The 16,645-nt window shown below is 44.4% G+C and overlaps 1 protein-coding gene across 1 annotated transcript in view; it reads left to right on the forward strand.

Moving 5' to 3' along the window:
* Positions 1 to 16,645, forward strand: part of LOC137325599 (di-N-acetylchitobiase-like) — a 39,529-nt gene that overhangs the window by 12,378 nt on the left and 10,506 nt on the right. Inside the window, exons 3-7 of the mRNA XM_067990865.1 lie at positions 47 to 255; positions 4,320 to 4,491; positions 4,580 to 4,677; positions 4,998 to 5,159; positions 9,121 to 9,302. Of these exons, the coding sequence (XP_067846966.1) occupies positions 47 to 255; positions 4,320 to 4,491; positions 4,580 to 4,677; positions 4,998 to 5,159; positions 9,121 to 9,302 (823 nt within the window). The remainder of the gene's footprint in view (positions 1 to 46; positions 256 to 4,319; positions 4,492 to 4,579; positions 4,678 to 4,997; positions 5,160 to 9,120; positions 9,303 to 16,645) is intronic.

Consider the following 16,645-nt stretch of genomic DNA (forward strand, 5'->3'; position numbering starts at 1 on the left):
TTTTCTGTTTTTATTTCTGTATAAATGGACATTGTTTGTTCACCAGGAGTTCCAACATACAAAGACATTATGGACAGAAATCGCCGAAGAAAATGGATCAATCACAGAGTCAACTCTGTAAAAAGACAATTTATGGATGGAATCAATTTGGACCTGAAGTTTTCTGCTGAAAATAATTCTGTCACCAAATTGTGGATATCTCAACTGGTTGCCGAAACTACGGAGATGTTCAACAATTTAATACCTGGGTCTCAGGTAAAGGAGCCGTTATTTATTAAATGGGGATAAGCAATTTAGTTTCTACTTAATTGTAAAGACCATTGATATTTTTCTGGATAAGTGAATTGAAATCATGATTTTTAGCTGCTGTTTATCAGTGCATCATCTTGTTCCAAAGCTGCTTTGACCATTGCTGAGGTTAGAAATTTTAGATTGAATCAGTTTAAACTGGATATACAGCAAACTTGATGCTGCACCACTTGTAGCCCAGAATGATACAAGTGTCTCGAGGCCCGGCTTCCCGGACCAGCATTGTTCGAACTGTAATTTTCACATCGGTTCTTAGAATGTTACAGCACAGAAGGAGGCCATTCGGCCCATCGTGCCTGTGCCGGCTCTTTGAAAGAGCGATCTAATTAGTCCCATTCCCCTGCTCTTTCCCCATAGCCCTGCAATTGTTTCCCTTCAAGTATTTATCCAATGCCCTTTTGAAAGTTACCATTGAATCTGCTTCCACCACCCTTTCAGGCAGTGCATTCCAGATCATAACAAATCACTGCGTAAAAAAAAAATCCTCATCTCACCTCAGGCTCTTTTGCCAATTACCTGAAATCTGTGTCCTCTGGTCACTGACCCTCCTGCCACTGGGAAGGTTTTCTCCTTATTTACTGTCAAAACCCTTCTTAAGGGGAAGAAAAACTTGGATTAATGTAGAGCCCTAAAACATCCTTCAGAAATGTCCCACAGTTTACATCCAAGGAGTTACTTTGAAATAAAGGGACCATTAAGTGGCCAAAAAAGAAATCACTCACTGCATTTTTATTGGGTAATGTTTGAAGGAGACTTTTATTGTTGAGAAGTTTGCACATGACAGCCCTCTGGGTTAGAGATTTCCAAAGATTCACAACCTTGTGCTGATTGTCCAAGTTTGCTGATGACACAAAGCGAGGTGGGAAAGTAAGCTGTCAGGAGGATAAAAGGCTCCGATATTAGTGTGGAGGGGAGATGGCAGTGGTGGGGGGGTCGGGGGTGTGAATGGGCGCGTGGGTAACCCGAACAATAAAAGATGTCCGTTTCCCACGCGATCTCAATTCAATTGGTGCCACTTAACGTGGATTACGGATTTGCCGTCAGAAAGCTGCGCAGCGGGCGGACTGCGCACTTCCATCACGGGCTGTCAGCTGCAGGAGCTCGATTCAAAGGGCCATTGCACCAAAGGCTTTTGCTGGAGCAAAGATCCTGAAACCACAATGGAGCAGCACAGGGGCAAGGCTGCTCAACGGTTCAATGGTGCCTCACTCCAGGAGGAAGTGCCCTGCCTCTGCCACCAAGAAAGCCTGGCTCAAGGTGGCAGAGGAGGTCACCAGCAGCAGCAACAGTGGGTGTATGTGTAGTTGTAGGACTGTTTTGTGCAGGGAGGAGTGGTGAGGCTGATGATGTTACTCGTCCTCGGATGTAGTGGTGAATGGAGCCATGGCACTCCCCATCCTGATGGTGTGAGTTTGAGGCGGTCCGAATAGTTGTTCAATATGTGTGAACAGGAGAACTGTGAGTGGAAAGTAAGAATTTTCAGTGAAAACACAAAGATCTCGCAGCCAAAAGTTTGTGTGAAAGAACTCACCTTTTATCCCCATCTGTCAAACAAGAATTTGAATGTCCAATAGGACAACCCTCTCATCCCAGGAATTAATCCAGTAAACCTTCGCTGCACCGCCTCGAAGGCAAGTGCATCTTTCCTTCGATAAAGAGACCAAAACTGTACGCAGTACTCCAAGTGAGGTCTCACCAGAGCCCTGTACAATCGTAGTAAGACTTCCTTACTTTTGTACTCCAACACCCTTGCAATAAAGGCAAACATTCCATTTGACTTCCGAATTGCTTGCAGTACCTGCGTGCTAACTTTTTGTGTTTCTTGTACGAGGACACCCAAGTCTCTCTGAACACAAACATTTAATAGTTTCTCAACATTTAAAAATATTCTGTTTTTCTGTTCTTCCTACCAAAGTGAATAACCTCACATTTCCCCACACTGTACGCCATCTTGGATCACTATTATACTCTCTGGAGTTCAGAAGAGTGAGAGATGATCTCATTGAAACATATAAGATTATGAGGGGACTTATGAGGTTGTTTCCCATGGCTGGAGAGTCCAGAACTAGGGGCATTGTCGCAGGGTAAGGGGTCGGCCATTTAAGACTGAGATGAGCAGGAATTTTTTCATTCAGAGGGTTGTGAATCTTTGGAATTCCAGAGGGCTGTAGATGCTGAGTTGTTGAGTATATTCAAGGCTGAGATAGATCGATTTTTGGACTCTCGGGGGAATCAAGGGATATGGGGATTGAGCAGGAAAGTGGATTTGAGGTCAAAGATCAGCCACGATCTGTTTGAATGGCGGAGCAGGCTCAAGGTGCAATGTGGCCTACTCCTGCTTCTGTTTCTTATGATGTGGAGATGCCGGTGATGGACTGGGGTTGACAATTGTAAACAATTTTACAACACCAAGTTATAGTCCAGCAATTTTATTTTAAATTCACAAGCTTTCGGAGGCTTCCTCCTTCCTCAGGTGAACGTTGTTGGAAATGAAATCCTCGAAATGAAATCGCATTTATAAATCACAGAACAATGCTTGGCGATTACAGACAGTTTTTTCAACTGCCCGTTGCCAAGGCAATCAGTGTGCAGACAGACAGGTGTTACCTGCAAGGTCTCCGAATATAGAAATCACCAAAAAAAAACAAAAAAAAAACTGAGATAGAGAGGTAGAAACATAGAAAAGACAGCAACTGACCCGTTATATTAAAAACAGATAACATTTGTTCGCTGGTGGGGTAACGTGCAGCGTGACATGAACCCAAGATCCCGGTTGAGGCCGTCCTCATGGGTGCGGAACTTGACTATCAATTTCTACTCGACGATTTTGCGTTGTCGTGTGTCTCGAAGGCCGCCTTGGAGTACGCTTACCCGAAGGTCGGTGGCTGAATGTCCTTGACTGCTGAAGTGTTCCCCGACTGGGAGGGAACCCTCCTGTTTGGTGATTGTTGCGCGGTGTCCGTTCATCCGTTGTCGCAGCTTCTGCATGGTCTCGCCAATGTATCATGCTCTGGGGCATCCTTTCCTGCAACGTATGAGGTAGACAACATTGGCCAAGTCACAGGAGTATGAACCATGCACCTGGTGGGTGGTGTCCTCTCGTGTGATGGTGGTATCTGTGTCGATGATCTGGCATGTCTTGCAGAGGTTACCGTGGCAGGGTTGTGTGGTGTCGTGGACGCTGTTCTCTTGAAAGCTAGGTAATTTGCTGCGAACGATGGTCTGTTTGAGGTTGGGTGGCTGTTTAAAGGAGAGTAGTGGAGGTGTGGGGATGGCCATAGCGAGGTGTTCGTCGTCATTGATGAGATGTTGAAGGCTGCGGAGAACATGGCGTAGTTTCTCCGCTCCGGGGAAGTACTGGACGACAAAGGGTACTCTGTTGGTTGCGTCCCGTGTTAGTCTCCTGAGGAGGTCTATGCGATTTTTCGCTGTGGCCCGTCGGAACTGTCGATCGATGAGTCGAGCGTCATATCCCGTTCTTACTAGCGTCATATCCCGTTCTTCCAGATTCTGTTTCTTATGTTCCTATGTTCTTAGAACTTGTTAACTCAGATTGCAGTGATTTAATTCTTGACCTTCGGCCCGACAGTCAAATAGCCTGCCAGCACTCAATGTCTGGCCTCGTGCAAACAAACTTTGGGCACTTTGACTCGGTATTGGAGTGGGGCTGGCCCTTTTGGGACTGCAGTTTGGTCACAACTTAATGCCTTTTGAAGAGGAGGAGAGAAAACTGACAGAAAATTGGAGGAAGAAGGTGAGTGAGCAGTGGGGAATTGAACCTGATTAATATTTGATAACCGAGGATCCTATTAATTCTAACTCACTATTTGCCCCAACTTTATCCTGTTCCTTTTTATACAGTCATGAACACTGTCGAACTCCTAACCTGTTAAATTCACAGCTCCCATGGACCATGTGCGAGTGCATATAAAAACCATATAACTACTAGTGATATCCAACATAAGGTATGAGATGAAACTAACTTCTTCTTGTTACTCTTTGGCCCTTAGGTCACATTTAACGTGCCTTGGTCTCCAGACTGCATTGATGGCCGATGCTATGACTTTTTGAGAATTGCAAATTCCTGTGACTTTTTATTTGTGATGTCCTATGATATGCAGAGTCAAATGTGGGACATTTGCTTTTCAAAGCCAAATGCTCCCTATTACCAGACTTTATCAGGTATGTACAATAAGACCATCTGGTTCAGGGTCTACCTGCCCGATATCAATGTGAATCTAGGACCCTCATTATTATTTTCCCCATTTAGGTTACTCCGCTTATATCAATCTGGGTATTGATTCCAGAAAGCTTGTGCTGGGAGTTCCTTGGTATGGTTATGACTATACTTGCAGGCAGTTGTTTGAGGTAAGGTGTTGTCATTATCTGGCTTTCAGATATCCTAATTATTGAGAATTAACTTTAGTAAACCGTTGCCTTGTTGCTGTGCAAACTATCCCATTGATTCCCTTTTCTGAGGAAATTATTTGTTTGCATTGCACAAGAAATGAGAGTGAAGTCAGTTCACCTGAAACTCATCCCTCTCGAGATTGTAAAGCTTATGTTTCTCTAATTGTCCCTCATAGCCTTTGCACTTCGAGATCAGTCATGCTGTTACTGCATTTTTGAAATTACCAAAGTAACTCTATTCACAAGTATTATTTTTTTCATCCTTTCGTACTTTTCAGGGTGGTAGGTGTGTATTGGAAAAGATTGCTACCCGAGGTGCCCCTTGCAGTGGTGCAGCTGGACGTCAGGTCCCATACAAAGAGATCGTACAGCACGTGCACAAATCAATTACTGGCAGATATTGGGATGATGAGCAGAAAGCCCCGTATTATATCTACATGGTAAGACTATCAATCAAAACACAATGGAGAGTTGTGCATTGTCCATTCTTTGCAGAATGCAAACATTGCAGTGTTTCACGATTCAATATTCTCTGTGTACAGGATTCAGCAAAGTTCAGAATGTACAGTTTATACAGTAGAAAATGTGTGTAGTTGGAGAATAGCCAAGAAAATTGGAGTTGACATACAAAGCACCAAATCAATTCCGAGCTGTGGTCTTTTCAAATAGATCACTTTACACAACCCATATTGACCCTCCTGTGAAAATTAGCGATTGTTTGGTTCGTGAAATGTGTGCCCCTGTCTCCCATTTGATGATCAATTTGACACAAAAGATTGACGGTAGCGTGCCCTGTACATAAGAAAACTGCACAGTAGCAAATACCACACACTCTCGACCTACTGTATTCTACCTAGTCACATGTCTAATTGACATTGGCCAAATCTTGCTGAGATACTTGATGCACTGCAGTCAAAGGCTGTGATGCTTGAGCTTTCAGCAGTAACATTTAAATCGTGTTTTCCACCTTTCGATTGCAATATTTTGTTACTTTGAGTAATTTGAAAAGATTATTTTGAAATGATAGAATGTTCCACATTGAGTTAAATCAGACCTTGGTTTATCCTATTTATTTTTGAAAATTGTTTTCTCTGGAGGCCAATGCTAACTCTGACTTGCAAGTCATCTATCTCTTTCTATTTTCCCCCAAATCATTTTTTCCCCAATCGAACACCATAATCTTTTGCCTTGTTGCATCTGAATTGACATCTGGACTGTGCATTGGATTTTTCTAAGTTGCTGTACTGAGGGAGTGCTGCACTGTCGGAGGTGCCATCTTTCAGATGACACGCTAAACTGAGATCCCGTCTGCGCTTTAAATGTGTGTCTTATGTTCATATGTTGCACAGCATCCAGATGAGTTAATTGATTTGAGTGTTAAAAAAGATGGACTGGGATTTTCTTGGAGCTGCAGGGGCACAATTTCAAAATTTGCAGATGGCCCAAAACTTGGAAGTGTAATGAACAGTGAGGAGGTCAGTTACAGACTTCAAGAGGACATAGACAGGCTGGTGGAATGGGCGGACACGTGGCAGCTGAAATTCAACGCAGAAAAGTGTGAAGTCACACATTTCAGTCGGAAGAACAAGGTGAGGCAATATAAACTATGGGATGCAGGAAGGGAGAGATCTGGGGGTTGATGAGCACAAATCGTTAAAGGTGGCAGGGCAGGTTGAGAAAGCATACAGGATGCTGGGCTTTATAAATAGAGGCATAGATTACAAAAGCATGGAGGTTATGATGAATACTTATAAAATGCTGGTTCGGCCACAATTGGAGCATTGTGCCAGTTCTGGGCACCGCACTTTCGGAAGGTTGTGAAGGCCATAGAGAGGGTGCAGACGAGATTTATCTGAATGATTCGAGGGATGAGGGACTTCAGTTACGTGCATAGACTGGAGAAGCTGGGGTTATTCTCCTTCGAGCAGAGAAGGTTGAGAGGAGATTTGATAGAGGTGTTCAAAATCATGAAGGGTCTGGACAGAGTAGATAGAGAGAAACTGTTCCCATTGGTGGAGGAGTCAAGAATGAGGACATAGATTTCAGGTGATTGGCAAAAGAACCAAAGGTGATATGAGAAAAAACTTTTTTACACAGCGAGTGGTCGTGGTCTGGAATGCACTGCCTGAAGATGTGGTGGAGCAGATTCAATAGTGGCTTTCAAAAGTGAATTCGATATAATATCGCCGTTCCTTCATCATCGCTGTGTCAAAATCCTGGAACTCCCTACCTACAGCACTGTGGGAGAACATTCACCACACGGACTGCAGCGGTTCAAGAAGGCGGCTCATCACCACCTTCTCAAGGGCAATTAGGGATGGGCAATAAATGCTGGCCTTGCCAGCGATGCCTACATCCCATGAACGAATCAAAATAAACTTTCGAAAGGGAATTTGATAAGTACTTGAAAGGAAAAACTTTCCAGAGCTAAGGGGCTAGGGCGGGGGAATGGGACTAGCTGGATTGGTCTTGCAGGGAGCTGGCACGGACTTGACGGGCCGTATGGCCTCCTTCCGTGTTGTAACCATTCTATGATTCTATGATTCTGCAGCCTCAGCAAAGCTAATCCACTATATTCAGAAATGTGTGCTTGAATGTGAAGCATTGTTTTGACATAGCTTAATTTTTGATATGAAATCCAACAGTCTGACAGTTTGGGCAATTTGGCTTGAATCTAAGACGGAGATCCTCTTTTTGATGCTTTCCTGTCAGGACACCTGTATTTAAATGTCAAGCCCATGGAGGAACTTCGGCTCATTTTCAAAGCTTCGTTGTTTGAACAGAAAGTTCGTCCACAATGACAAAACGTTGGAATTTTAAAAACAAAATCTCTACACTACAGGTAGGAAATAAAAAGCCGGTGTCAGTAAAAGTTAAAGAATGGCATTTATATTGTGCTTTATCGATTGTCTCTCTGAATCGTCCCAAAGTGCTTCTCACAATAAGTTACTTTGAAGTGCAGTAACATCGTTATATCACTGACTTGAAATTAAGCTGTGGGATGTTAACGGATGAACGCTTAATTCAATCAGTGAACAGTCTCACGATATTTTAATGATGACATTAACCTATTAAATCATTTGTACTCTATCCCACGCTGTCATTTTTAGAACAACATTTTCATTGATTTTTCCAATTTTAGTAATTTAAAGAATTCAAAAAGTTGACATTTATTCAGATTCGATGTTCTGTTATCATCGTGAAGGCTCAGTGGTCAGATTCTTTCTAAAATTAGTTTCTATTTTGATTCCTAATCAGGTGTGATGTGTAAATGTACTCAGACACTTTACAGATTACTTACAGTTCATGTAATTGTAAACAATTTTACAACACCAAGTTATAGTCCAGCAATTTTATTTTAAATTCACAAGCTTTCGGAGACTTCCTCCTTCCTCAGGTAAATGTTCAGGAGCTCCTTGAAGCCTACGCATTTATACATATAGAACAATACATGGTGTTTACAGACTGCCCCTGCAACTGCCCGTTGCCAAGGCAATCACCGTGTTCAGACAGAGAGGTGTCACCTGCAGAACCCCCGAATACACATTCAACAAAAAAACAAACAGGGAAAAAAAACAGAGAAGAAAAACAGAGAGAGGCAGAAACATCCGGAAGGCAGAGAGAGCCAGCAAATGACCCATTATATTAAAAACAGATAACATTTGTTCGCTGGTGGGGTAACGTGTAGCGTGACATGAACCCAAGATCCCGGTTGAGGCCGTCCTCATGGGTGCGGAACTTGGCTATCAATTTCTGCTCGACGATTTTGCGTTGTCGTGTGTCTCGAAGGCCGCCTTGGAGTACGCTTACCCGAAGGTCGGTGGATGAATGTCCATGACTGCTGAAGTGTTCCCCGACTGGGAGGGAACCCTCCTGTTTGGCGATTGTTGCGCGGTGTCCGTTCATCCGTTGTCGCAGCGTCTGCATGGTCTCGCCAATGTACCATGCTCTGGGGCATCCTTTCCTGCAACGTATGAGGTAGACAACGTTGGCCGAGTCACAGGAGTATGAACCATGCACCTGGTGGGTGGTGTCCTCTCGTGTGATGGTGGTATCTGTGTCGATGATCTGGCATGTCTTGCAGAGGTTACCGTGGCAGGGTTGTGTGGTGTCGTGGACGCTGTTCTCCTGAAAGCTAGGTAATTTGCTGCGAACGATGGTCTGTTTGAGGTTGGGTGGCTGTTCATGTAATGTTACAGTGCTTTTCACAATCCGTTTCAACTAAGGTTTGGAACAATCCACCTCTTTACCTTTCTTTTCCTCAGCCCACCTGAGCTCGTCTTTTCATGCAAGCATTTTAAATCGAGCTGCTGAAGATTTTCAGCACTGTGTCTCGAACTGTGCATTGACCTAAACCGCTCGCTCCTATCTGTGTAACTCTCTTTTGTTTTCTTATGGCAGGTTAACAATACTTATCATCTGGTCTGGTATGACGATCCGCAGAGCATTTCAATTAAGTCTGCGATCATGAAGAAATTGAGACTTCGTGGCATAGGCATGTGGAATGGAAATATGCTGAACTACAGTGATGATCATTTCATAGTAAAGCAAACTGAAGACATGTGGAATGCTCTTTGCCCTTTGTGAGGAAAATGGCAACCTTGAACCATCTAACCTTAACATAATGTAATCATTTCATTTTGCAAATAAACTCAGCAAAAAGTGAGCTAGCTTCCAACATTAGAAATTAAAGATAACGCAGATCGAGGGAACAGATTTAAAATTTTATCTAGCTAACGATTTCCAATTCAATGAGAAACAAATGTACTAATGTGATTTGTACCACAAGATCTGGTCGCTTCAGGCATCTTAAGTTGCTAACAAAGTGCGCCAAACCTGTATTGACTATCATAATGCTTAATGATAGTGCAGGCTAAAACTTCTTGCCACTAAATACTTAATATTCAGGGAACAATTCAGCTTTCCCGTTGGGTAATTATGCAGTTCTGACATGCACATGTGTGCTGTCTGTTTTATGCACATTTTAATTCCTGAATGTTCATTTTTATGATTTTTTTGTCTTGGGTTCTCATTTTTAAGAAAGGAGAGAGAGGGAAACCAGGGAATTATAGACCAGTTAGCCTAACATCTGTTGTGGGGAAAATGCTGGAGTCTATAATTAAGGATAGGGTGACTGAACACCTCGAGAATTTTCAGTTAATCAGAGAGAGCCAGCATGGATTTGTGAAAGGTAGGTCGTGCCTGACAAACCTGATTGAATTTATTGAAGAGGTGACTAAAGTAGTGGACAGGGGAATGTCAATGGATGTTATTTATATGCGCTTACAGAAAGCATTTGATAAGGTCCCACATCAGAGACTGTTAGCGAAGATAGAAGCCCATGGAATCGAGGGAAAAGTACGGACTTGGTTCAGAAGTTGGCTGAGCGAAAGGCGACAGAGAGTAGGGATAATGGTAAGGTACTCACATTGGCAGGATGTGACCAGTGGAGTCCCGCAGTGATCTGTCTTGGGGCCTCAATTATTCACAATATTTATCAACGACTTAGATGAAGGCATAGAAAGTCTCATATCTAAGTTTGCCGATGACACAAAGATTGGTGGCATTGTTAGCAGTGTAGATGAAAACATAAAATTACAAAGTGATATTGATAGATTCGGTGAATGGGCAAGACTGTGGCAAATGGAATTCAATGTAGACAAATGTGAGGTCATCCACTTTGGATCAAAAAAGTATAGAACAGGGTACTTTCTAAATGGTAAAAAGTTGAAAACAGTGGATGTCCAAAGGGACTTCGGGGTTCAGGTACATCGATCATTAAAGTGTCATGAACAGGTGCAGAAAATAATCAATAAGGCAAATGGAATGCTGGCCTTTTTATCGAGAGGACTGGAGTACAAGGGGGCAGAAATTATGCTGCAGCTATACAAAACTCTGGTTAGACCGCACCTGGAGTACTGTGAGCAGTTCTGGGCTCCGCACCTTTGGAAGGACATATTGGCCTTGGAGCGAGTGCAGCGTAGGTTTACTAGAATGACACGCGGACTTCAAGGGTTAAGTTACGAGGCTCTAAGCTCTGGAATTCCCTCCCTAGACCTGTCTGCCTCTCCAACTCTCTCACCTCCTTTAAGGTGCTCCTTAAAACCTACCTCTTTGACCAAGCTATTCGTCACCTGTCCTAATATCTCCTTATGTGGCTCAGTGTCAAATTTTGTTTGATAATCGCTCCTGTGAGTACTTTGGGACTTTTTACTACATTAAAGGCACTATATAAATGCAAGTTGTTGTTGTTATTCATAGACAATGAATCACTTTTGTAGTGCAGTCGCTGTTGTAAAGATGGGAAACGCAGAAGCCAATTTGTGCACAGCAAGCTCCCGCAAACAGCAATGAAATAAATGACCAGATCATCTGGATCATGTTTAGTTGTTGGTTGAGGGATCGACGTTGACCAGGACACATTGAGAACTGGTTATTTATCTCACTTGCTGTTTGTTGGACCTCGGCTGTGCGCAAAATTGGTGGCTGCATTTTGCCTGCATAACAACAGTGACTCCACTTCAAAAAGTTATTCATTGGCTGCAAAGTGCCAAGGGCATGAAAGGTGCTATAGAAATGCAAGTTCTTTCTTGAAGGCATTTAGCTCTATTTTAACACAGGCACTAACCCCTTTTAAAATAAGTGGGTGAATATCACAGTTGACTGATGGTCAGAAGAATTCGCTACAAATATGAAGCATTCGTACAATGTTATCAAATTTAATGTACACAAAAGAGAATTGCAGATGAGAGAGGCCACTCGGGCCATCCAGAAAACCCTCAAATCCCGACCCCATTATTGCATCCAGTTGCTACTCAAATGAATCCAAGGATTTTGTCCCAGCTACTGGATCTGGGAATCCATTGCCTCTGTTGATCACTCTTTGAACTCCCTGATACCAGTGCTAATCCCTTTTACTTTGCATCTCATTACTAAGGCTGCAGATATGCTGCAGCTACCAGTCTCTGCCCAGTGCGGTACAGAGTCGGCACCCCAAAGTTATATTGAGTTCAGCCGTAAAGGAGTCCTGTGCATGTCTGGATGGATGCTGGTGCAGAGCTCCACTTTCTGCCAGCTAATGTGTAATGATAGGGAGGGAGTGAATGGGAGCTCCTGCTTCTTCCTAACATTAAAAAAATTCCACAGAAAGTTTGAAAAGTTCTCCGGAGTTTTAAAAAGCTGTTTTGCATCAGGCTGAAATTGTAGAGCAGCCGGTACGAACTTAAGCTGGTGCAGGACGGACCCCTGGACTGAGGGAGAGGGGACCGGTGGGGGTCTCACTTTACTTGCTTTAAGTACCGTTGGGAGTCAGATTGCTGGCCTGACATCTGAGTTATGCGACTACTACTGTGGATCTTGCTATCACAAGGAGTAGTTGAGGTGAATACCACAGATGCATTTAAGGGGAAGCTGGATAAACACATGAGGGAGAAAGGAATAGAAGGAAATGCTGTTAGGGTTAGATGAGGAGGGGTGGGAGAAGGCACCTGTGGAGCATAAACAGGGGCATGGACCAGATGGGCCGAATGGCCTGTTTCGGTGCTGTACATTCTATGTATGTAATTCTATGTAATACCTTGTTGATATTCATCTGAAAGTGGTTCACATTTTAGCAAAATGGCATCAGATACTGAATCCATAGTTTACGGGTATATTTTGTATCGAGAATAATGAATGAAATGTTTGTGAAAAACTTCATTGACGGCAGCAGATAAGAGCTCGAATTATTGGCCGCTCAAGACCTTGAGCCACGTGAGTAAGTTCCTCTCGTCCCCCCTCCCCTTCACTCCCTTAGTGACCTCATCAACCATCAAACCAATAAAGAACAGTGCTCAACTCACACTGACACAACAGACTGTCAGGAACTTGACAATTTTTTTTGATATTTGAAAATAGACTTTATTTTATCAAATTTAAAGATACACACAGTTCAATGTAAAAAGACACAATTTCAAGCATTGCAGTTCGAACCAATACAGTGCAGATCGTACACACTATGATCCCATTATTAGAAAACACAGTTTTTTTTTTATTCGTTCATGGGATGCAGGCATCGCTGGCGATGCCGGCATTTATTGCCCATTCCTAATTGCCCTTGAGAAGGTGGTGGTGAGCCGCCTTCTTGAACCGCTGCAGTCCGTGTGGTGACGGTTCTCCCACAGTGCTGTTAAGAAGGGAGTTCCAGGATTTTGACCCAGCGACGATGAAGGAACGGCGATATATTTCCAAGTCGGGATGGTGTGTGACTTGGAGGGGAACGTGCAGGTGGTGTTGTTCCCATGTGCCTGCTGCTCTTGTCCTTCTAGGTGGTAGAGGTCGCGGGTTTGGGGGGTGCTGTCGAAGAAGCCTTGCCGAGTTGCTGCAGTGCATCCTGTGGATGGTACACACTGCAGCCACTGTGCGCCGGTGGTGAAGAGAGTGAATGTTTAGGGTGGTGGATGGTGTGCCAATCAAGCGGGCTGTTTTATCTTGGATGGTGTCGAGCTTCTTGAGTGTTGTTGGAGCTGCACTCATCCAAGCAAGTGGAGAGTATTCCATCACACTCCTGACTTATGCCTTGTAGATGGTGGAAAGGCTTTGGGGAGTCAGGAGGTGAGTCACTCACCGCAGAATACCCAGCCTCTGACCTGCTCTCGTAGCCACAGTATTTATATGGCTGGCCCAGTTAAGTTTCTGGTCAATGGTGACCCCCAGGATGTTGATGGTGGGGGATTCGGTGATGGTAATGCCGTTGAATGTCAAGGGGAGGTGGTTAGACTCTCTCTTGTTGGAGATGGTCATTGCCTGGCACTTATCTGGCACGAATGTTACTTGCCACTTATGAGCACAAGCCTGGATGTTGTCCAGGTCTTGCTGCATGCAGGGTCGGACTGCTTCATTATTTGAGGGGTTGCGAATGGAAGTGAAGTCTGTGCAATCATCAGCGAACATCCCCATTGCTGACCTTATGATGGAGGGAAGGTCATTGATGAAGCAGCTGAAGATGGTTGGGCCTAGGAAACTGCCTTGAGGAACTCCTGCAGCAATGGCCTGGGGCTGAGATGATTGGCCTCCAACAACCACTACTATCTTCCTTTGTGCTAGGTATGACTCCAGCAAATGGAGATTTTTCCCCCTGATTCCCATTGACTTCAATTTTCCTCGGGCTCCTTGTTGCCACACTCGGTCAAATGCTGCCTCGATGTCAAGGGCAGTCACTCTCACCTCACCTCTGGAATTCAGCTCTTTTGTCCATGTTTGGACCAAGGCTGTAATGAGGTCTGGAGCTGAGTGGTCCTGGCGGAACCCAAACTGAGCATCGGTGAGCAGGTTATTGGTGAGTAAGTGCCGCTTGATGGCACTGTCGACGAAACCTTCCATCACTTTGCTGATGATTGAGAGTAGGCTGATGGGGCGGGAATTGGCCGGATTGGATTTGTCCTGCTTTTTGTGGACAGGACATACCTGGGCAATTTTCCACATTGTCGGGTAGATGCCAGTTTTGTCGCTGTACTGGAACAGCTTGGCTAGAGGCGCAGCTAGTTCTGGAGCACAAGTCTTCAGCACTACAGCTGGGATGTTGTCGGGGCCCATAGCCTTTGCTGGATCCAGTGCACTCAGCCGTTTCTTGATATCACGTGGAGTGAATCGAATTGGCCGAAGACTGGCTTCTGTGATGGTGGGGATATCGGGAGGAGGCCGAGATGGATCATCCACTCGGCACTTCTGGCTGAAGATGGTTGCAAACGCTTCAGCCTTGTCTTTTGCACTCATGTGCTGGACTCGACCATCATTGAGGAAGGGGATGTTTGCAGAGCCTCCTCCTCCCGTTAGTTGTTTAATTGTCCACCACCATTCACGACTGGATGTGGCAGGACTGCAGAGCTTTGATCTGATCCGTTGGTTGTGGAATCGCTTCGCTCTGTCTGCAGCATGTCGCTTCCGCTGTTTAGCGTGCATGTAGTCCTGAGTTGTAGCTTCACCAGGTTGGCACCTCATTTTTTGGTACGCCTGGTGCTGCTCCTGGCATGCTCTTCTACACTCCTCATTGAACCAGGGTTGATCCCCTGGCTTGTTGGTAATGGTAGAGTGAGGAATATGCCGGGCCATGAGGTTACAGATTGTGCTGGAATACAATTCTGCTGCCAGCAGATTTCATGAGGTCCAGAGTCAATGTTGAGGACTCCCAGGGCCACTCCCTCCTGACTGTGTGTCACTGTGCCGCCACCTCTGGTGGGTCTGACCTGCTGGTGGGACAGGACATCCCCAGGGATGGTGATGGAAGAGTCTGGGACGTTGGCTGAAAGGTATGATTCTGTAAGTTTGGCTATGTCAGGCTGTTGCTTGACTGGTCTGTGGGACAGCTCTCCCAATTTTGGCACAAGTCCCCAGATGTAAGTCAGGAGGACCTTGCAGGGTCGACTGGGCTTGGTGTTTTTTTGCCGTTGTCGTGTCCGGTGCCGAGTGGTCCGTCCGGTTTTATTCTTGTCATGACTTTTCGTAGCGAGATTTTACAACTGAGTGGCTTGCTGGGCCATTTCAGAGGGCAATTAAGAATCAACCACATTGCTGTGGGTCTGGAGTCACATGTCGGCCAGACCGGGTAAGGACGGCAGGTTTCCTTCCCGAAAGGACATTAGTGAACCAGATGGGTTTTTAGGACAATCCGGTAGTTTCATGGCCATTATTACTGATACTCGTATTTTAATTCCAGATTTTTATTTAATTAATTAAATTTAATTAATTGAATTTAAATTCACCAGCTGCCGTGGCGGGATTTGAACTAATGATTCTGGATTTTAATCCAGGCCTCCGGATTACTAGTCCAGTAACATAACCACTATGCTACCGTACACATTGTGGTAACAAGTTCCACATTCTTACCACTCACTGACTAAAGAAGTTTTTCCTGAATTCCCTATTGGATTTATTTGTGACTATCTTATAGTTTTGGATTACCTCCAGTTTGGCACTCGGCCACAAGCGGAAAATTACGAACATATGAAGATACGAGAGCTGGAGTAGGCCATTCAGCCCCTCGAGCCTGCTCTGCTATTTGGTAAGGTCATGATTGATCTGATTGTGACCTCAACCCCACTTACCTGTCTACCGACCATAACCTTTGACTCCCTTGTTAATCAGGAATCTATCTTCCTCAGCCTTAGAAATATTCAATGACCCTGCCTCCACCGCTCTCTGGCAAGGGAGTTCCACAGACTCACGACCCTCTGAGAGAAAAAATTCCTCCTCACCTCCGTCTTAAATGGGAGACCCATTATTTTTAAACTGGTGGCCACTAGTTCTAGTATCTCCCACAAAGGGAAACCTCCTCTCATCATCTACCCCTTCTAGTCCCCTCAGGACCTTGTATGTTTCAATAAGATAACCTCTCGTTCTTCTAAACTCCAGTGTATACAGGCCCAACTTATCCAACCTTTCCTCAAAAGATAACCCCCTCCTCTGAGGAATCAGTCGAGTGAACCTTCTCTGAACTACCTCCAAGCAATTATTTCCTTGCAGCATATGCTAAAGAGGAACAACCTCTCAGAACTTCCATCTCCACAATAGTGCAGGTGAGAGGAACTGAACAACATGAGGAAACGGAGCTCACATCCCAATACTCCATTCCAAGTGTTGGTGCTCAATACACTTCAAAGGACAACTTAAACTAAATAAACTCTTATTACATGCAACTTTAGAGTTACAGTTTAAAAAAATTTCCATTCAAGGTACCTGGTGTCAAATCAAGCATTTCTACCATGAGACCAGCAAGACTAGATCAGAATACAGTTCCTGAGAAAGAGAAACAGCCCATACTGCACCAGTGTGACATTTTTCCGTTTCCCACACCAACCATCCTGTGTTCTCAAATGAGACTGCCTATTTAGTGCTGCAGTTTAGTTCATCACAGTTTTGTGATTTGGGCCCTTTGAGTTGGACTGAGACT

This window comes from Heptranchias perlo, chromosome 9 (genome assembly GCF_035084215.1).
Source record: "Heptranchias perlo isolate sHepPer1 chromosome 9, sHepPer1.hap1, whole genome shotgun sequence".
Taxonomy (NCBI): domain Eukaryota; kingdom Metazoa; phylum Chordata; class Chondrichthyes; order Hexanchiformes; family Hexanchidae; genus Heptranchias; species Heptranchias perlo.